The sequence below is a fragment of the Heptranchias perlo genome, chromosome 25 (assembly GCF_035084215.1).
Source record: "Heptranchias perlo isolate sHepPer1 chromosome 25, sHepPer1.hap1, whole genome shotgun sequence".
Classification (NCBI taxonomy): domain Eukaryota; kingdom Metazoa; phylum Chordata; class Chondrichthyes; order Hexanchiformes; family Hexanchidae; genus Heptranchias; species Heptranchias perlo.
Window position 1 is genome coordinate 48,023,788 of NC_090349.1, and position 23,164 is coordinate 48,046,951.

General features: G+C 46.5%; 1 protein-coding gene across 2 annotated transcripts in view; it reads right to left on the reverse strand.

Annotated features, from left to right (window-relative positions):
* scarb1 (scavenger receptor class B, member 1) overlaps positions 1-23,164 on the reverse strand; it is a 177,698-nt gene that overhangs the window by 9,130 nt on the left and 145,404 nt on the right. The window contains exons 11-12 of one of the 2 annotated variants that reach the window (XM_068006245.1): positions 22,295-22,450; positions 21,201-21,317 (exon numbers count right to left, since the gene is read on the reverse strand). In XM_068006245.1, the coding sequence (XP_067862346.1) occupies positions 21,201-21,317; positions 22,295-22,450 (273 nt within the window). The remainder of the gene's footprint in view (positions 1-21,200; positions 21,318-22,294; positions 22,451-23,164) is intronic. The other variant, XM_068006246.1, reaches the window with a different exon arrangement.

The window sequence follows — 23,164 nt, forward strand, 5'->3', positions numbered from 1 at the left end:
CATCACAGGTAGGATGGGCCGAATGGCCACTGTCTGTGCTGTACCATACTATGATACTAACAAATAACCTGCTTGCTGACATTCAGTTCAAGTCCACCAGAACCAAGCAACTCCAGACCTCATCACAGCTTCGGTCTAGACATGGACATAAGAGCTGAATGTCAGAAGAAAGGCAATTGTAGCTGCCCTTGACATGAAGGCAGAATTGGGCTAAGTCGAGCACCACAAAAACTTATGTCAATGGGGGTGAATAGGTAAACACTCCAGTGGTTGGATCCATACATGACACACAAGACAGTACTCATGATGGTTGAAACCCAATCTTCACAGCTCCAGGACACTGCTGCAGGAATACTTTAGGCAAACATCTCAAGTCCAACCACTTCAGCTGCTTGGTCAATGAACTTCTGTCTTGTCAAAAGATCAGGAGTGGGGCAGTTCACTTATAATTCTGCAGTTTTCAACTTCATGCACAGCTCCTCCAATAATGAACCAGCCTAGAGAAAGAGCTGGATAGCATCCAGCTTGGGCGAGTAAATGGCAGGCAATGACCATATCCAACAAGAGAAGGCCCACCATTTCCCCCAACCTTCAATGGCACCACTAAGGCCACCACCATCAACATTTTAGGTTCCGCCAGGACCACTCAGCACCAGACCTCATTACAGTCTTGGTCCAAACATGGACACAAAAGCTGAAATCCAGAGGGGACAGTGACTGCCCTCGACATTAAGGCAGCATTCGACCGAGTGTGGCATCAAGGAGCCCGAGTGAAACTGGTCAATGGAGATCAGGGGGAAAATCCGGCATAAAGGAAGATGGTTGTGGTTATTGGAGGCTAATCATCGCAGCCCCAGGACATTGCTGCAGGAGTTCCTCAGGGCTGTGTCCTAGAGCCAACCATCTTCAGCTATTTCATCATAAGGTCAGAAGTGGGGCTATTCTCACAATTGCGCAGTGTTTAGCTTCATTCGCAACCCCTCAGATAATGAAGCAATCCATGCCTGCATGCAGCAAGACCTTGACAACATCCAGGCTTGGGCTGATAAGTGGCAAGTAACTTTGGCGCCACACAAGTACCAGGCAATAACCACCTCCCCTTGATATTCAATGGCATTACCATCTCCGAATCCCCCACCAACATCCTGGGGGTCACCATTGACGAGAAACTTAACTGGACCAGACACATAAATTCCGTGGCTACTAGAGCAGGTCTGAGGCTGAGTTTTTTGCAGTGAGCAGCTCACCTCCTGACTCCCTAAAGCCTCTCCACCACCTACAAGGCACAAGTCAGGAGTGTGATGGAATACTCCCCACTTGCCGACACCATCCAGGACAAAGCAGCCCGCTTGATCGGTACCCCATCCACCACCTTAAACATTCACTCCCTTCACCACCGGCGCACTGTGGCCGCAGTGTGCACCATCCACAGGATGCACTGCAGCAACTCGCCAAGGCTTCTTCAACAGCACCTCCCAAACCCGTGATCTCTACCACCTAGAAGGACAAGAGCAGCAGGCACATGGGAACAACACCACCTGCACGTTCCCATCTAATTCACACACCATCCCGATTTGGAAATATATCGCCGTTCCTTCATCGTTAAAGGGCCAAAATCCTGGATCTCCCTTCCAAATAGCACTGTAGGAGAACCTTCACCACATGGACTGCAGCGGTTCAAGGAGGAGGCTCACCACCACCTTCTCAAGGACAACTAGGGATGGGCAATAAATGCCGGCCTTGCCAGTGATGCCCACAGCCCGAGAATGAATTTTAAAAAGTCTTCCAGCAGCCATCTCTGTAGTTTTGTGCTCGTCCCATTGACGGAGGCTCCACTGAGGGCTGTAGGAGGAATGATTCATGGCAGCTTCCAGGGTAACACATGCATATTTCTGTTTGTAGTTACAGACCAACTGGCCATTCATGGAGTTGCAGCCCTTTCAGTTCATGCATGAAGTAGTATTGGGGGTAGAGGCACGTATGGCCATGAGTACAGTCAATCCTGTCACATGGTAGAAGCAGAGGAAGCTTTCTAAAGGGAGTTTGCTTAATTTATTGGCAACGAGTCACTGATCTGCATGATTGAAGTGTGCACTAAAGGAACACATGACACAGATCTCAACAGTTGCTGGGAAGGGTTCTGCCACCAATAGTTGTCCCTGATCTGGAAGTGATTCCCAAATCTGGAAGTGATTCCCAAATTTATTTTGCAAGTGTGCACAGTTCTGTTATAACCTTGGGAAATCCTAACCTACGCATACAGATTTCTTCACACGTCCAGGAAGGGGAGCTTAGTCCTGTACACAGGTGATGGCATGAACACAGGTCCAATGGAACCTCGAAAATGTAAACAAACCTGTCTGACATGCCTCCTCTGAAGAACATGCTGATGCATTGGTGATGCCCACAGGTAAACCCATAGCTCCTCAAAGATCAGTTCACCAACAGGCACAGATGACAGATGCACTACAGCTTTAAGAAACCCTTGGGAAGGCTCCCCACCATCTCCTGTTCAATGCCGAATCAGCAAAGTACCTTTAATCACAAGGACACAGCCGAAGGGACGTGGCCTTCGTTGCACACCCATTTTATACGGGCGCTTAGCCAAAAGAGTGCTTTTGGGGAATCGTATTATGGGGACTTTCCCGGTCTTTTAATGAGCCCAACACACTTGGTCCCGAGGCACCATGCAGTCATATCATACAGTGCTGTAAACATAGGGTGCTATACAGGCATCAATACCCATAATGCAAAGAGTTGGCATTCTATAAGGGCAGTAAAGACCAAGGAATGGAGTAGGCCATGGATTGGCTCAGTTCTACGATGAGGACATTGAGATTCTTTTAGAGCAAGTGGGGTATTGGGGGATACAGTTTTTGGCATGATCGCCACAGGCCCTGGAGAACTGCAGCCCGGGGCGGGGGGGGGGGGGGGGGGGGCGGGATGGGGCGGGGCGGGGCGGCAGGGCAGGGGGGGATGGGGCGGGGGGGGGGGGGGGGGGGCCGGGCAGGGCCGGGCAGGGCGGGGCGACCAGCAGAATAATTCCTCCTCCACAACACCACGTACTTGGAAACAGTGTAGAAAAGGTTAATGACCCGACCCGACTAACCGAGGTTCCTCACATTGTCCTAAAGTACTTTGCAGCCTCGCTATGAATTTCTATAAGGCAGTGGGGTGCCCTTTAAAACCTTAGCCTTCACCTGGAAATATTCCTTAACTTGCATCCATACATGACTCAAAAGAATCTTGCCATCTAAATGTGCATAAAACAGCCAGCCACAAATCACCAGCCCCACAATGGGCTGACCTTTGGGTCATGTTGCATGTCATCTTAACAATTGGAACTTCTCAAAAGAAGACAAACTATAAGAGAGAGGTCACTAACAGGAGACGATCCCGAATTTTAAAGCATTAACCCAGTATGAAGAAAGCCTGGGGAGGAAGCTGATGATTCATGTCAACATCTGGAGCTCTTCCTGCTCCTCATATTCTCTTGTTTACCAACTGTCAGTAAAGCAAATACTGAAGCCCTTTAGTGTGTAACTCCTCTGACTGAAAACTAAACGTTACGGCTGTCATTAGGCCTGATCATCACCTTTTTCCTCTAGATGTGCCAGAAGGTGGTGAACAAGTCCCTAGCATACTTGGCAGTGCCCAGCACTCCCCCTCTCCCCCTCCCCCCAGCCCAGCACTCTCCCCCCTCCCCCCAGCCCAGCACTCTCCCCCCTCCCCCCAGCCCAGCACTCCCCCTCCCCTCCCCCCAGCCCAGCACCCCTCCGCCCCCTCCCCCTCCCCCTCCGCCTCCGCCCGCCCAGCCCAGCACTCCCCCTCCGCCCGCCCAGCACCAGTTCAGATCCATCTATCCAATGGACTCAGCACAGTGAGCTAGAAGACAGTGCTTTGGTTGAGACATACAGGATGACACAGCAGGAATAGATTGTGGTGCCACAAGATGGCCACTATGTATCCCGTTTCAGATAATAAGCATGGAGAAATGAACCTCATGAGTCCTTTAAAAGAATGATCACTGAGCAAATGTTGGTGCAAATAACGTGCTGCAGGTGGGGTGCAGAAGCTGGATGCATGCAGCCTCACAGGGCAGATTTACAACACGACAGTCCATCATGGAGCATATAACAACTTCAGGGATATTAGAAAGATAGACCTCCATAGCAGAGACCCCAAGGGCAGTCAGTGCTTTTTCCATTGATGCTCAGATACAGTCACTGAAGCCTGTGATCCCATCTTGGGACACAAGCTCTCTTCTGACCTCGATAGCAGCGTTGCTCAGTTACAGAGAAGCCCCTGAGCTCATTAGGTGGTCACACTAATCAGTGGCCATGGTGAGACAGTGCTTAGCAGCAGTAGCATGGCAGGAATCGGCAGGATGCCAACACATGTGGCCAATCCTGCCAGCTCCCTCCACTGCCTGTACATTGGAAGGAACAGTGTCAGGCAGCCACACAGGAACTGAATTGCAGGTCCATCTCAGGACTCAGTGCCATGAGGCAAGGAACAGTATGGAAACTGTAGACATCTCACATACTCCCACCACCCAACAGGCAAAAGGCTGGAATTAAGAACACTCTACAGTCACCAAGGGAATGCTTCGCAATACCAAACATTAGGCACTCACACAGAACAAATTATGTTATTCAGAACACGACTGACTAAAGTTGTTGTATGCAGAGTGCGTTTTTGGAAGAGGTGTAATCAAGAAGATTTTAAGTTGTATGGAAAAGGGATGGCATTGCAGGTAAAGAGTATTTATGGGGAAGTAGGGAAGATGCAGGCAGGACTGTTAATGTTGTGGACGTATTTACAAGACAAAATATGGAGGAGCGAGCAGCTGTGTGTAGTTTCTGGTGTAGGGATAATGTTGTGTGTTTTCAGGGAACCTCTTCTTCTAAAAAGGTGCACAGAGATTCCTATGGAAAATTTAATTCTGGGCACCGCACCTCAGGAAGGATATATTGGCCTGGGAGGGGGTGCAGTATAGATTCACCAGAACGATACTGGGGCTAAAAGGGTTAAATTATGAGGACAGGTTGCATTAACTAGGCTTGTATTCCCGTGAATATAGAAGATTGAGGGGTGAGGTGTGTAAAATGTTAAAATGATTTGATAGGATAGATATAGAGAAACTATTTCCTCTGGTGGGGGAATCCAGAACAAGGGAACATAATTTTAAGATCAGAGCTAGGCCGTTCGGGGGTGAAATCAAGAAGCACTTTTTCACACAAAGGATAGTAGAAATCTGGACTTCTCTCCCTTGGTTATGGAGCAAAGGCGGGTAAATGGAGTTAAAATACAGATTGGCCATGATCTAATTGAATGGTGCAGCTGGCTCGAGGGGCTGAATGGCCTCCTCCTGTTCCCATATAACAGGCTCGAGGGGCTGAATGGCCTCCTCCTGTTCCCACATCGTTACCAATGCCTCATAAAAGGCTCTGATGGCCTAAGTAGCAACAGAAATAAAACAATTCAAGAAAGGAGGGGCAGGGTCCGATGTAACTTACAAGCCTGGACACCCGGTTCGTACGGTTGGTTAATGGAGACAGCGCTAAACTAGTGGAAATGATGGCAGATATTGTGCACATTATAAAATTATTTGCATGTACCCATCTTCAACCTGTGGGCATTTCCTGGACTCATTAAAATTTACAATACAGAATTAAATGGGCAGAGATCTAGCAGAATGGGTCTCCACCCAATCTTCTGATTGGAAATTCCAATTTTACACCCATGAAGCACAGAACGAGAGATAACTGTTCGGCCAATTAAACATGTTCTCTCCATGATCTTCATGAACCTTTATGTTGACACAGCATTCAAACATCTCCAATTATTCTTTCCTTAGAAACACAAGCCCTGTCCTTTGCCTATCGTGGTTTGAGCCACAGTAAATCGAGGAGTCTTGATAACAGTAGTAAGTGAACGGAGAAGAAATTTTTTATACCAAGTACAACACAAATCAACCTGGATACCGCAGTTATGAAAATGTAAACCTTTATCCATTTATAGTGAGGATTCAACCTCAAACTGGAGGTTAGAAGCCACTGGATTTGATATTTCTGAATCGATTGGTTTGCCCTCAGTGTATTATTTATTATTCCAAAATAATATGTTTTTGTCCTACAAACCACTCAAATTTACTGTAATAAGTTATTTTATTTTGCTTTTAAAATCCTGCAAAATAGCTAAAATCCAAGATTGCTATTTAATCATATTTAAGACTAGTTAAGTACTTGACAAATTTCAATCTTTTATTCATTGTTATGCTTCTCAAAACCATAATCATAGATTCATTCAGTCCATCGTGCCTGTGCCATCTCTCAAAGATCTATCCAATTAGTCTCATTCCCCTGCTCTTTCCCCATAGCCCTGCAAATGTTTCCCCTTCAAGTATTTATCCAATTCCCTTTTGAAAGTTACTATTGAATCTGCTTCCATCACCCTTTCAGGCAATGCAATTACAACAGATAATCACAACTCAGTAAAAAAAACCTCTCATCTCCCCCTGTTATTTCTGCCAATTATCTTCAATCTGTGTCCTCTGATTACTGACCCTCCTACATGTGGAAACAGTTTCTCCCTATCTACTCTATCAAAACCCCTTCGTAATTTTGAACACTTCTGTTCAATCTCCCCTTAACCTTGTCTGCTTTAAGGAGAACATTCCCAGCTTCTCTAGTTTCTCCAGGTAACTGAAGTCCCTCATCCCTGGTATCATTCTGGTAAATCTCCTCTGCACCCTCTCCAATGCCTTGACATCCTTTCTAAAGTGTGATGCCCAGAATTGGACACAGGTTTAGCTTAACTTCCTTACTTTTGTACTCTATGCCTCTATATGTAAAGCCAAAGATCCCATATGCTCTTTTTAAAAGACAGCTTCATCAACTTGTCCTGCCACCTTCAAAGATTGTGCATTTGAACCCATAGGTCTCTCTGAACCTGCACCCCCTTTAATATTTTACCATTTAGATTATATTGCCTCTCCTTGTTTTTCCTTCCAAAATTCATCAATTCACACATCTCTGTGTTAAATTTCATCTGCCATGTGTTCCTTAAATAATTCTGGGGTTTTTGCTTCCACTATCCTACCCGGACATCCATTCATTAGGCTCGATTCTGACACAGAGATGGTGGGATTGGATCCCAGAGTGAAGCAAAGCCAAACTTTCTTATAACCTGAAGTCGGCTTATTACCATAATTTATGTGAGCTCCCAGCGAGCTTATGCTTGTCTCTGGAATCTGATGAAAGCTCGGCTCGAATACACGAGACTGCAGCAAGGGCTGAGAAAATTTAAGGGATTCAGCCACCTAAAGGTAAGTGACTGGATATGGGATTAAAGGCCGAAAATGGTTCAGAAATATTGCTCAGGCGTTTCAAAGGGCGAATGGGGGACGGGGGAAAAGGGCGAATGGGGGACGGGGGAAAAGGGCGAATGGGGGACGGGGGAAAAGGGCGAATGGGGGACGGGGGAAAAGGGCGAATGGGGGATCAAGTTTCATCGAGACTACAGCACAGGAGCAGGCCATTCGGCCCAACTGGTCTATGCCGGTGTTTATGCTCCACATGAGCCTCCTCCCTCCCTACTTCATCTCACCCAATCAGCATATTCTTCTATTCCTTTCTCCTTCATCTGTTTATCCAGCTTTCCCTCAGATGTATCTACACTATTCACCTCAACCACTCCTTGTGGTAGCAAGTTCCACATTCTCACCACTCTCTGGTAAAGAAGTTTCTCCTAAATTCCCTATTGGATTTACTAGTGACTATCTTATATATGTGACCTCTAATTTGGGACTCTCCCACAAGTGGAGATATTTTCTCTACATCTACCCGATCAAACCCTTTCATAATCTTAAAGACCTCTACCAGGTCACCCATCAGCCTTCTCGTTTATAGAGAAAAGAGCCCCAGCCTGCTCAGCCTTTCCTGGTAAGTATATCCTGTCCATATCCTAACTCGCACCAAGTCCTGTTGACCCATCACCCCTGTGCTCGCTGACCTACATTGGCTCCCGGTCCGGGAACACCTCAATTTTAAAATTCTCATTCTCGTTTTCAAATCCCTCCATGGACTCGCCCCCCCCTCCCTATCTCTGCAACCTCCTCCAGCCCTACAAACATCCGAGATCTCTGAGCTCCCCCAACTCTGGCCTCTTGCACATCCCCGATTTTAATCGCTCCGCCATTGGCGGCCATGCCTTCAGCTGCCAAGGCACTAAACTCTGGAATTCCCTCCCTAAACCTCCCTGCCTCTCTCTCCCCCTTTAAAACCTACCCCTTTGACCAAGCTTTTGGTTACCTGTCCTAATATCTCTTTTATTTTAGCTATGAGGAAAGATTGAATAGGCTGAGGTTGCTTTCATTGGAACAGAGGAGGCTGAGGGGTGATTTAATTGAGGTGTATAAAATTACGAGGGGCCTAGATAAAGTGGATAGGCAGGACCAATTTCCTATAGCAGAGGAGTCAGTGACTGGGGGCATAGATTTAAGGTAATTGGTAGAAGGAGCTGAGGAGAATTTTTTTCACCCAGAGGGTGGTAGGGGCCTGAAAGGGTGGTAGAGACAGAAACCCTCAATTCATTTTGAAAGTACTTGGATGTGCACCTGGAGTGCCGTCACCTACAGGGCTACAGACCAAGTGCTGGAATGTGGGATTAAGCTGGATGGCTCTTTTTCAGCTGGCACAGACACAATGGGCTGAATGGCCTCCTTCTGTGCCATAACTTTCTATGATCCTCTCAGTTCCGGTATCATCCATGTAAATCTTTTTTGCAACTTCTCCAGTGCCTCTATATCCTTTTTATAATATGGAGACCAGAACTGTTCACAATACTCCAAGTGTGGTCTAAGCAAGGTTCAAGCAAGTTTAACATAACTCTCTGCTTTTCAATTCTATCCCTCTAGAAATGAACCCCAGTGCTTGGTTTGCCTTTTTTATGGCCTTATTAACCTGCATCCTTTTAGTGATCTGTGTATCTGTACCCCCAGATCCCTCTGCTCCTCTACCCCATTTAAACCATTATCCAAGCAATATGTGGTCTCCTTATTCTTCCTACCAAAATGTACCACCTCACACTATCTATATTGAAATTTATTTGCCAGAGCAAAGACCGCGTTTGGGGGAGGGGGGGTTGGGGCAAAGACCTTGCTTTTGGAGGGGGGGGGGGGAGAGATCAAAGACCGTGTTTTTTTGGGGGGGGGAAACAAAGACCCTGTTGGTGGAGGGGGGGGGGGGCAAAGACATGGCAGATCAAAACCAAAAGCAAATCCAAAGTGAAGGAAAGATTAGGAGAACGTGGGCGAGTGACAGAGCAGCAGGATATCTAACCCAGTTTGATGGCCAGCAAGATCAATGTGCAGCTGCATGCAGTGGGCAACTCTCCCCAGATGATGTAAAACGAATTTCTTCAGCTAACATCTCAAGAATAATTTTCTGCTTGTCTGTCCAGATGGCACATAATACAAGGGATCTGATCCAAACTGGAGAAAAGTTCAGACATCTAGGCATGTAAGAGAATGGAGGCAGTGGAGCGGGGGGGGGGGGGGGGGGGGAGGTGAAACCCCAGGCCACCCCCAAGCTCGGTTATTGTTGTGACAGTGTAACAACAAACATCACGCTCTGTATATTGAAAGGTTTGAAGGTGCTTCTTACAGCCAACATTGTAACTTTTTTTTTCATTTTACACCTGGAACAGTAGCCTACCAGTGACTCTGAACAAGGCCCTGCCCTGCATCTCTCTCTCTCTCTCAACACAGCTTCACATATCCAGGAGGATGCAATCAGACTGTATTAACACTGGGATACTCAGCACAGAAGAGAGGAGCGGGTGGTGGCAGCAGGACCTGCTGGATGGTCAATAACTCACTGCACTCTCAAACACAGCACTGCACCAAAATTGGGCAGCCAGATCATGCTCCTGTTGCTGTTGACTAGGAAAGGTGTTAAGAGTTCAGGCCATATTGCTTGACGCAGCAATCATTTGATCATTATGTGTGACCAGCACATTAGCTGATACAGAACTGTTAGCCAGAATGAGGCAAAGGCAGAGAAATAGAGGGTGATGGTGAGCACCACTGGTGTACAGGAACATACGAAAGAGGGCAGGAAAAGACCAGTTGGTCCATCAACCCCACCCCAACCTGCAGAGTTATGCAACCTTGTGGAGGGAGGAAAAAAAAACCTTAGGACAATTTAGGAAATTCCTCTCTGCACTCAAAAGCAATCAAGCTCTGGAGACGACAGTAAATGGCATCACTAGTCCCCATCAACCCACCTACTTTTATAATTCCAGACGTCTTCCATGTGGAGGAACTCTTCCAGCTCCCTTTTCAACATTCTCAGCGAACCTACGCTCACCACACTTCCTGACAACTTGTTCTAGAGGTTGACAACTCTGCAAAAAGATCTGCCTGGCATCTAACCTAAATCTATTCATTCATAATTATACTGATGTCCCCTAGTCCTCCGATCTACATAGAAACAGGAGGAGGCCATTCAATCCCTCAAGCCTGTTCCGCCATTCAGTTACATCATGGCTAATCTGTACCTCAACTCCATTTAGCTGCCTTTGCTCCATACCAACAAAAATCTAACGATCTCAGTCTAGAAAATTTTAATTGACCCCCAGCATCCACAGCCTTTTGGGAAGCGAGTCCCAAATTTCCACTACCCTTTGTGTGAAGAAATGCTTCCTCATTTCACTCCTGAATGGCCTAGCTCTAATTTTAACACTGTGCCCTCTTGTTTCAGATTCCCCCACCAGAGGAAATAGTTTCTCTGTTTCTACCTTATCAAATTAGTTTATAATTTTAAACAATATGATTAGATCAACCCTCAAGCTTCTAAACTCAAGGGAATACAAGCCATGTTTATGCAATCTGGTATCATTCTGGTGGATCTGCACTGTACCCCCTCCAAGGCCAATACATCCTTCGTGAGGTTTGGTGCCCAGAACTGAACGCAATACTCCACATGGGGTCTGACCAAGGTTCTGTACAACTGAAGTATAACTTCCTCCCCTTTATATTCCAGCCCCCTTAAAATAAAGGCCAACTTTCCATTAACCTTTTTGCTTGTTATTTGTATCTGTGTACTAGCTTTTAGTGATTTGTGTACATTTTTTTGCTCCTCCACATCTCCTAGTCTCCCATCAATAAGAAAATATTCTGATTCATCTTTCTCAAATCCAAAGTGAATAACCTTATTGTTCCCTCTATTGAACTCCATCAGCCACAGTTTTGCCCACTCATTTAATCTGTCTACGTCCCTTTGTAACTTCCTGCTCCCATCCACACAACTTACTGTGCCTCCTAACTTCGTGCCATCTGCAAACTTGGATATACAACTTTGTATTCCTTCACTCAGGTCATTGACATATAAGGTGAAAAGCTGAGGCTCTCTAATCTAGCTCAAGTAACGCATCCACATGGAAAGAATCTAATCCCTTCATTGCTTTAAATACCTAAATCATGCAACATGCTATAGACAGAGCTAAGCGATTCCACAACCAATGGATCAGATCAAAGCTCTGCTGTCCTGCCACATCCAGTGAATGGTGGTGGACAATTAAACAACTAACGGGAGGAGGAGGCTCTGTAAACATCCCCATCCTCAATGATGGCGGAGTCCAGCACGTGAGTGCAAAAGACAAGGCTGAAGCGTTTGCAACCATCTTCAACCAGAAGTGCCGAGTGGATGATCCATCTCGACCTCCTCCCGATATCCCCACCATCAGAGAAGCCAGTCTTCAGCCAATTCGATTCACTCCACGTGACATCAAGAAACGGCTGAGTGCACTGGATAAAGCAAAGGCTATGGGCCCCGACAACATCTCGGCTGTAGTGCTGAAGACTTGTGCTCCAGAACTAGCCGCGCCTCCAGACAAACTGTTCCAGTACAGCTACAACACTGGCATCTACCCGACAATGTGGAAAATTGCCCAGGTATGTCCTGTCCACAAAAAGCAGGTCAAATCCAATCCGGCCAATTACCGCCCCATCAGTCTACTCTCAATCATCAGCAAAGTGATAGAAGGTGTCATCGACAGTGCTATCAAGCAGCACTTACTCACCAATAACCTGCTCACCGATGCTCTTTCGGGTTCCGCCAGGACCACTGGGTTTCAGACCTCATTACAGCCTTGGTCCAAACATGGACAAAAGAGCTGAATTCCAGAGGTGAGGTGAGAGTGACTGCCCTTGACATCAAGGCAGCATTTGACCGAGTGTGGCACCAAGGAGCCATGGTAAAATTGAAGTCAATGGGAATCAGGGGGAAAACTCTCCAGTGGCTGGAGTCATACCTAGCACAAAGGAAGATGGTAGTGGTTGTTGGAGGCCAATCATCTCAGCCCCAGGACATTGCTGCAGGAGTTCCTCAGGGCAGTGTCCTAGGCCCAACCATCTTCAGCTGCTTCATCAATGACCTTCCCTCCATCATAAGGTCAGAAATGGGGATGTTCGCTGATGATTGCACAGTGTTCAGTTCCATTCGCAACCCCTCAGATAATGAAGCAGTCCGTGCCTGCATGCAGCAAGACCTGGACAACATCCAGGCTTGGGCTCATAAGTGGCAAGTAACATTCGCGCCAGATAAGTGCCAGGCAATGGCCAACTCCAACATGAGAGTCTACCCACCTTCCCTTGACATTCAACAGCATTACCATCACCGAATCCCCCACCATCAACATCCTGGGGGTCACCATTGACCAGAAACTCAACTGGACCAGCCATATAAATACTGTGAGTGATTCACCTCCTGACTCCCCAAAGCCTTTCCACCATCTACAAGGCACATGTCAGGAGTGTGATGGAATACTCTCCACTTGCCTGGATGAGAGCAGCTCCAACAACACTCAAGAAGCTCACCATCCAGGACAAAGCAGCCCGCTTGATTGGCACCCCATCCACCACCCTAAACATTCACTCCCTTCACCACTGGCGCACTGTGGCTGCAGTGTGTACCATCCACAGGATGCACTGCAGCAACTCGCCAAGGCTTCTTCGACAGCAAGTCCCAAACCCGTGACCTCTACCACCTAGAAGGACAAGGGCAGCAGGTACATGGGAACAACACCACCTGCATGTTCCACTCTCCAAGTCACACACCATCCCGACTTGGAAATATATCGCCGTTCCTTCATCATCGCTGGGTCAAAATCCTGGAACTCCCTTCCTAACAGCACTGTGGGACAAATTTCACCACACGGACTGCAGTGGTTCAAGAAGGCGGCTCACCACCACCTTCTCAAGGGCAATTAGGGATGGACAATAAATGCTGGCATTGCCAGCGACGCCCACATCCCATGAATGAATAAAAAATCATATCCCCTTTAGGTCCGAAGTAAAAAGCCAAAGTTCTCTAAGCCTGTCCTCGTAACTAACGGCCTTAAACTAGGTATCAAATTGAGTGGCCCTCCTCTGAACCAGGTCCAGAGCCTCTCTGTGGCCCCACCATGTGAGGGGAGCAAAACTGGGCACAGTATTCTCGATACAACTGGACCAAGCTATTGTATAAGGAAAGGAGGATACTTGGGCCTTTCTCCAGCCCTTGGGAACAATCCCAGCCCCCAGTCAGCTACTAAATGGTTGCAGGTTTGCTGCAGGTATCTCATCAGTAGATGGTAAGGTTCTACAATTAGTTCCTTACAGACACAGCCAGCAAAGGGAGGCAGATGTTGTTGGTCATTGACATGCGAGCGTGCCAAGTCCTGCAGATACGGTTGGTGGCATAACGGCAGGAACAGTCAGTGCAAATGAGGTACTGGCTGATCTCTCTGTTTTCATTGTGCACCACTTCAACCAGGAAATACTGCAACGGGGATAATCCAAGTCAACCCCCATCATTAACTTTACTTTTACTTGCTGCCCAACACAAGAATCTGCAGCTTGCACCCAGGTGCCTTGTGGGTCATTGTGCTCCCACTGTCGATTGGGATCGGAAGGCCTCCTTTTCACATGTTCCGTTTTGTCATAGAACCATAGAAAGGTTACAGCACAGAAGGAGGCCAATCAGTCCATCGAATCCGCGCTGGCTCTATCCAAGAGCAATCCAGCTAGTCCCACTCCCCCACCCTTTCCCCGTAGCCCTGCAAATTTTTTCCTTTCAAGTACTTATCCAGTTCCCTTTTGAAGGCCATGATTGAATCTGCCTCCACCACCCCCATGGGCAGTGCATTCCAGATACTAACCACTCGCTGGGTAAAAAAGTTTTTCCTCATGTCACCTTTGGTTCTTTTGCCAATCACCTTAAATCTATGTCCTCTGGTACTTGACCCTTCTGCCAATGGGAACAGTTTCTCTCGAGCTACACTGTCTAAACCCTTCATGATTTTGAACACCTCGATCAAATCTCCTCTCAACCTTTTCTGTTCCGAGGAGAACGACCCCAGCTTCTCCAGTCTATCCACGTAACTAAAGTCCCTCATCCCTGGAATCATTCTAATAAATCTCTTTTGCACCCTCTCTAAGGCCTTCACATTTTTCCTGAAATGCGATGCCCAGAACTGGACACAATACTCCCACGGTGTGCGGACAACACAGTGTGAACGGAGAGTTTGGTACGTGTGGGAGTTTAAGGGTTAATCTCTTTAAAATCTAGTGCATATTGCTATCAACTGTTTAAGTTCAATTTTAAAGTTTAAATTTTTAAGTTTCTGTCAGGCTTCAGCAGAGAGAGCTGCTGTAGCAAGTTAATTGGTTAGCGAGATTAAACTGGTACCTGAAGGTGGGGCAGGCCTGACTCATCCGAGTCACAAACTGTAGAAATACAGGGGCCTGTCAGTGGGAACAGCACGGTGTGAACAGAGAGTTTGGTGAGTGTGGGAGTTCGGTGCAGTGGGGGAAGGAGGTGCTGCTTTGCCTCGTTTTTCCTCACTTTTTCACCAGAGCGGCAGTGGACCTGAGAGTAGAAGACTGAGATTGGGGAATAAAAGCAGCAGCAGAACTGCAACAAGAGACAACTACTGTGCGACGTCACAGGTGAGGCAGGAGAGTCCGAGAGGTGAGCGCAGGAGAAAAAGGAGAGACCTAGAACGGGAGGAGTGTCTGAGAGTCGAAGGCAAGTCATGGCAGCACAGCTTGCACCCGTGATATGCTCCTCCTGCACTATGTGGGAAGTCATGGACACTACCAGTGTCCCTGGCAACCATGTGTGCAGGAAGTGTGTCCAGCTGCAGCTACTGGCTAACCGTCTTTCGGAGCTGGAGCTGCGGGTGGATTCACTGTGGAGCATCCGCGATGCTGAGACTATCGTGGATAGCACGTTCTGTGAGGTGGTCACACCGCAGGTAAAGATTACGCAGGCAGAAAGGAAATGGGTGACCGCCAAGCAGAGTAAAAGGACCAGGCAGGTAGAGCAGGAGTCCCCTGGGGCCATCTCCCTCTCAAACAGATATTCTGCTTTGTACACTGTTGGGGGAGATGGCTTATCGGGGGAATGCAGCAAGAGCCAGGTTCAGGGCACCACGGGTGGCCCTGCTGCACAGGAGGGGAGGAAGAAGAGTGGCAGGGCTATAGTGATAGGGGATTCAATTGTAAGGGGAACAGATAGGCGTTTCTGCGGCCGCAAACGTGACTCCAGGATGGTATGTTGCCTCCCTGGTGCTAGGGTCAAGGATGTCACGGAGCGGCTGCAGGGCATTCTGGAGGGGGAGGGTGAACAGCCAGTAGTCATGGTCCACATTGGTACCAACGATATAGGTAAAAAAAAGGGATGAGGTCCTGCAAGGTGAATTTAAGGAATTAGGAGATAAATTAAAAAGCAGGACCTCAAAGGTAGTGATCTCAGGATTACTACCGGTGCCACATGCTAGTGAGTATAGGAACAGGAGAATAGACAGGATGAATGTGTGGCTGCAGGGATGGTGTAGGAGGGAGGGATTTAGATTCCTGGGACATTGGGACCGGTTCTGGGGAAGGTGGGACCTGTACAAGCGGGACGGGTTACACCCGAGCAGGACCGGGACCAATGTCCTCGCGGGGGTGTTTGCTAGTGCTGTTGGAGAAGGTTTAAACTAGAGTGGCAGGGGGATGGGAACCTGAGCGGGGAGTCAGAAGGGAATAAAATTGAGAGCAGCAAGAGAGGGGAAGACCCAGGGGAAATCTACAATACAAATAGTGCAAACAGTTGTTCAAGAACAAGTGAGAGGGAAAAGCGTAGAGCAGGGCAAAGAAAGTGTACTTTAGGCATGACAGATAAAATAAAAACTAGAAGGCGTAAGGCGATTAACCCAGAATCAAAGCTGTGGCAGGGGGTTGGGAACCTGAGCAGGGAGACAGAGGAAAGCGTGTCAGGAAGGGACAGAAGGTATGGAGTAAAAGGTAAAGTGTTAAAAAAGGAAAAAGCAGGAACCAAGTGTCACAAAACATATTTGAAAGTTCTTTATCTGAATGCACGTAGCATTCGTAACAAAATGGACGAGTTAACGGCACAAATAACTACGTATGGGTATGATCTTGCGGCCATGACAGAAACATGGCTGCAGGGTGACAACAACTGGGAATTAAATATGCCAGGGTATTTAACAATCAGGAAGGATAGGCAGGAAGGAAGGGGAGGTGGGGTGGCTATGTTAATAAAGGAAGGAATCACTGTAATACAGAGAAATGATATTGGGACAAAGGATCAGGATAATGAAACAGTTTGGGTAGAGATAAGGAATAATAAGGGGGAAAAAAAACACTCGTGGGCGTAGTATATAGGCCTCCTAATAGTTGCAACTCTGCTGGAAGAAGTATTAATCAGGAAATAGTTGGGGCATGTAATAAGGGAACAGCTATAATTATGGGGGATTTTAACCAAGTGTGGCACCAAGGAGCCCGAGTAAAATTGAAGTCCATGGGAATCGGGGAAAACTCTCCAGTGGCTGGAGTCATACCTAGCACAAAGGAAGATGGTAGTGGTTGTTGGAGGCCAATCATCTCAGCCCCAGGGCATTGCTGCAGGAGTTCCTCAGGGCAGTGTCCTTGGTCCACCCATCTTCAGCTGCTTTATCAATGACCTTCCCTCCATCATAAGGTCAGAAATGGGGATGTTCGCTGATGACTGCACAGTGTTCAGTTCCATTCGCAACCCCTCAGATAATGAAGCAGTCCGAGCCCGCATGCAGCAAGACCTGGACAACATCCAGGCTTGGGCTCATAAGTGGCAAGTAACATTTGCGCCAGATAAGTGCCAGGCAATGACCATCTCCAACAAGAGAAAGTCTAACCACCTCCCCTTGACATTCAACGGCATTACCATCGCCGAATCCCCCACCATCAACATCCTGGGGGTCACCATTGACCAGAAACTGAACTGGACCAGCCATATAAATACTGTGGCTACGAGAGCAGGTCAGAGGCTGGGTGTTCTGCGGCGAGTGACTCACCTCCTGACTCCCCAAAGCCTTTCCACCATCTACAAGGCACAAGTCAGGAGTGTGATGGAATACTCTCCACTTGCCTGGATGAGTGCAGCTCCAACAACACTCAAGAAGCTCGACACCATCCAAGATAAAGCAGCCCGCTTGATTGGCACCCCATCCATCACCCTAAACATTCACTCCCTTCACCACCGGCGCACTGTGGCTGCAGTGTGTACCATCCACAGGATGCACTGCAGCAACTCGCCAAGGCTTCTTCGACAGCACCTCCCAAACCCGCGACCTCTACCACCTAGAAGGACAAGAGCAGCAGGCACATGGGAACAACACCACCTGCACGTTCCCCTCCAAGTCACACACCATCCCGACTTGGAAATATATCACCGTTCCTTCATCGTCGCTGGGTCAAAATCCTGGAACTCCCTTCCTAACAGCACTGTGGGAGAACCGTCACCACACGGACTGCAGCGGTTCAAGAAGGCGGCTCACCACCACCTTCTCGAGGGCAATTAGGGATGGGCAATAAATGCTGGCCTCGCCAGCGACGCCCACATCCCGTGAACGAATTTAAAAAAAAACTATCATATTAACTGGACAAATCAAATTGGGCAGGGCAGCCTTGAGGAAGAGTTCATTGAGTGTATTAGGGATGGATTTATTGAGCAGTATGTAACTGATCCTACAAGGGGGCAAGCAACCTTGGACTTGGTCCTGTGCAATGAGCCAGGATTAATTAATAATGTCCTAGTTAAGGATCCCCTTGGAATGAGTGACCATAACATGGTTACATTCCATATCCAATTAGAGGGTGAGAAGGTTGGTTCTCAAACAAGCGTACTGAGCTTGAATAAAGGAGACTATGATGGTATGAGAGCAGAATTGATTAAAGTGGACTGGGAAAATAGATTACAGGGTAAGACGGTACATGAGCAGTGGTGTTCATTTAAGGAGTTATTTTACAACTTTCAAAAAATATATATTCCACTGAGGAAAAAAGGGTGTAAAAGAAATGACAGCCATCCGTGGCTAAGTAAAGAAATTAAGGATAGTATCCGACTAAAAACAAGGACATATAAGGTAGCCAAACTTAGTGGGAGGATAGAAGATTGGGAAGTCTTCAAAAGACAGCAAAATGTAACTAAAGGATTGATTAAGAAAGGGAAGATAGATTATGAAAATAAATTAGCAAAAAATATAAAAACAGATAGCAAGAGTTTCTATAGTTATATAAAAAGAAAAAGGGTGGCTAAGGCAAACGTAGGTCCCTTAGAGGATGAGACCGGGAAATTAATGGTGGGAAACATGGAGGTGACAAAAATGCTGAACAAATATTTTGTTTCAGTCTTTACGGTAGAGGACACTAAGAATATCCCAACACTGGACAAACAGGGGGCTCTAGGGGGGGAGGAGCTAAATACGATTAAAATCACTAAGGAATTGGTACTCAGTAAATTAATGGGACTCAAGGCGGATAAATCCCCTGGACCTGATGGCTTACATCCTCGGGTCTTGAGGGAAGTGGCAGTAGGGATTGTGGATGCTTTGGTAGTAATTTTCCAAAATTCTCTGGACTCGGCAAAGGTCCCGGCAGATTGGAAAACTGCTAATGTAACACCCTTATTTAAAAAGGGTAGTAGGCAGGAGGCTGGAAATTATAGACCAGTTAGCCTAACATCTGTGGTGGGTAAAATTTTGGAGTCTATTATTAAGGAGACAGTAGCAGAACATTTGGATAAACATAATTTAATAGGACAAAGTCAGCATGGCTTTATGAAGGGGAAGTCATGTCTGACAAATTTGCTTGAGTTCTTTGAGGACATAACGTACAGGGTGGATAAAGGGGAACCAGTGGACTTGGTGTATTTAAACTTCCAGAAGGCATTCGACAAGGTGCCACATGCAAGATTATTGCTCAAGATAAAGAATCACTGGATTGGGGGTAATATTCTGGCATGGGTGGAGGATTGGTTATCTAACAGGAAGCAGAGAGTTGGGATAAATGGTTCATTCTCGGACTGGCAACCAGTAGCCAGTGGTGTTCCGCAGGGGTCGGTGCTGGGTCCCCAACTCTTTACAATCTATATTAACGAGTGTAACATGTCAAAGTTTGCAGATGATACAAAGATGGGAGGGAAAGTAGAGAGTGAGGAGGACATAAAAAACCTACAAGGGGATATAGACAGGCTGGGTGAGTGGGCGGAGATTTGGCAGATGCAATACAATATTGGAAAATGTGAGGTTATGCACTTTGGCAGGAAAAATCAGAGAGCAAGTTATTATCTTAATGGCGAGAAACTGGAAAGTACTGCAGTACAAAGGGATCTGGGGGTCCTAGTGCAAGAAAATCAAAAAGTTAGTATGCAGGTGATCAAGAAGGCCAACAGAATGTTGGCTTTTGTTGCTAGGGGGATAGAATATAAAAACGGAGATTTTGCTGCAGTTATATAAGGTATTGGTGAGACTGCACCTGGAATACTGCATACAGTTTTGGTGTCCATACTTAAGAAAAGACATACTTGCTCTCGAGGCAGTACAAAGAAGGTTCACTCGGTTAATCCCGGGGATGAGGGGGTGGACATATGAGGAGAGGTTGAGTAGATTGGGACTCTACTCATTGGAGTTCAGAAGAATGAGAGGCGATCTTATTGAAACATATAAGATTGTGAAGGGGCTTGATCGGGTGGATGCAATAAGGATGTTCCCAAGGATGGGTGAAACTAGAACTAGGGGGCATAATCTTAGAATAAGGGGCTGCTCTTTCAAAACTGAGATGAGGAGAAACTTCTTCACTCAGAGGGTAGTAGGTCTGTGGAATTTGCTGCCCCAGGAAGCTGTGGAAGCTACATCATTAAATAAATTTAAAACAGAAATAGACAGTTTCCTAGAAGTCAAGGGAATTAGGGGTTATGGGGAGCGGGCAGGAAATTGGACATGAATTTAGATTTGAGGTTCGGATCAGATCAGCCATGATCTTATTGAATGGCGGAGCAGGCTCGAGGGGCCGATTGGCCTACTCCTGCTTCTATTTCTTATGTTCTTATACTCCAGTTGTGGCCGAACCAGTGTTTTTTAAGGTTCATCATGACTTCCATACTTTTGTACTCTATGCCTCTATTTATAAAGCCTAGGATCCCATATGCTTTTTTAACCACTTTCTCAACCTGCCCTGCCACCTTCAATGATTTGTGCACATATACCCCCTCTCTGTTCCCTTTTGGAGTTGTGCCCTCTAGTTTATATTGCCTCTCCTCGTTCGTCCTACTGAAATGTATCACTTCACATTTTTCTGCATTAAATTTCATCTGCCACGTGTCCGCCCATGCCACCAGCCTGTCTATATCCTCTTGAAATCTATCACTACCCTCCTCACTGTTTACTACCCTTCCAAGTTATGTATCATCTGCAAATTTTGAAATTGTGCCCTGTACACCCAAGTCCAAGTCATTAACATATATCAAGAATGTATAAGTCATCTGTTCCGGTTTTGCTGAATCGTCATATACAGTCTACATTCCAGTGACTTGGTGACAATAATTGGCCAATATTTGAGACATTCAAGAAGAAATTCATAATAATGAGTAAAACACTGTCCTGCCAAATATTCCATAAATACACAGAAATTTCAGACAAATTGAAAAAGTCAGTAAAGGAATGTAGGAAACAGGACCATTACTTTTACTCAGGACCACTTCTCTGCTTTGACGATAAGACTGCATATAATTCAAGTCACAATCCTGACAAAGTCTCCCTGGTGAAGTGAAGGTGGTGGAGAAAGATCCCTTCACCTGTCCAGGTAACTGCAGTGGAATTTATAGACTCACCTCCTTGGACAACAGCAGCTCAGGACTGACTGCCTCAGATGCAGAAGGATCTGTCGCTATGCGTTCCTGCGAACTACTCCTTGACCTCATCTCCTGGGGGAGAGAGGAATTCCCATCCTACCAGTTTAAAGTGCATGGTGGGTGAAACTCAGCACAATAATAGGAAGTTAAAAATAAAGGAAACAAAAACTGCAAAGCAACACATTTAATTGAATGCAATAAAACAGCCCCCTCCTCCAAAAGAAAGTCAGTGACTCCCAAGAAAACTCACCGTCAATTCCTAGGTGTTTACTTATTGAAACCATGACTTCTCTGGGGAAAAGCATACTAATTGAAGGGAAGGGCGCTCCGCCTTGCTTGATCTTGCAGCCTCTGTGAGCTCATGATGTGCTCCACAACCTCCAAAGCCAGTAATGCCATCCAATCGGAATAACCTGACATGCCCAATCCCGGCATCGGGTGGCACAGGGACCAATCCCGGCATCGGGTGGCACAGGGACCAATCCCGGCATCGGGTGGCACAGGGACCAATCCCGGCATCGGGTGGCACAGGGACCAATCCCGGCATCGGGTGGCACAGGGACCAATCCCGGCATTTTCCACAACCCCCCAACAATCTCACATTCTCATCAACCATATTACTATTTTTGTAAAAGCAGTTTGCAACTCCGACTGATCCCAGTGTGCAACACCATAACCTACACCTGAGCCAGAGTGATCTTTCAGACCGATCAGGGTAATTAGCACCAACCTGGTCATAAAACCTGGCTGCAATTCCCAATTTATTTTCAGAATCAGTCCATGTGACAAGACGACACAGTGACTTAATGATGCAAACATGAACCAAGCATAACAATGGATAAAGTCATTTTAATTAATTTAATGTGGATTAAAATAAATAATTAATTTAATGCAGGTTAAAGTCATTTTAACTCATTTAATGTGGGCTAAAAGTTAATTTATGATGAAAGTTTTTATTTTTATGGCATATTTAATAATTTAGCATCCATTTAAACCAGAGCACTATTTACAAAAATGTTAGTTGAAGCACAGGCTCCTCTCATTTATATTCTCAAACAATTAAATTATCTTACCTGCCATTTCAGGGTGACAATTTCAAGAACTACAGCAACTAATACTAATAGACAGCCAACAGCTACCATGATGTTCTGTAGATATTGAAAAACCATTGGCACCAACACCAGGAAATTGTAGAAAGTGTTCAAGGCTGGACCATCGATGTAGGCACTCTGCGGAGAGGATAGAAAGGTTACATTTGCATCTATTTCTTAAATGAGAGAGAAGGATGGGGCGTTCTATGCACTAGTGTTCCAGGCTACATTTGTTAGTAGCTGTAAAGCTTTTTACACCAATGTCACAAGCCTGTTGAAATTTTTCGGGTTATTTTACAGAAAAACAAATGTTTGCAAATGGCCTCAGTTAAAATAATTTACCAAATTCTCTATTTCTGCCAACTTCCTCTTCATTGTTTCCTATTCCAGCCACTCCTTTAAAAAGGGTGAAGACCAGCAGAGACAGTTATCGCCAGTGAAGACCAGCAGAGACAGTTATCGCCAGTGAAGACCAGCAGAGACAGTTATCGCCAGTGAAGACCAGCAGAGACAGTTATCGCCAGTGAAGACCAGCAGAGACAGTTATCGCCAGTGAAGACCAGCAGAGACAGTTATCGCCAGTGAAGACCAGCAGAGACAGTTATCGCCAGTGAAGACCAGCAGAGACAGTTATCGCCAGTGAAGACCAGCAGAGAGTTAGCCAGTGAAGACCAGCAGTGACAGTTATCACCAGTGAAGACCAGCAGTGACAGTTATCGCCAGTGAAGACCAGCAGAGACAGTTAGCGCCAGTGAAGACCAGCAGAGACAGTTATCGCCAGTGAAGACCAGCAGAGAGTTAGCCAGTGAAGACCAGCAGAGACAGTTATCGCCAGTGAAGACCAGCAGAGAC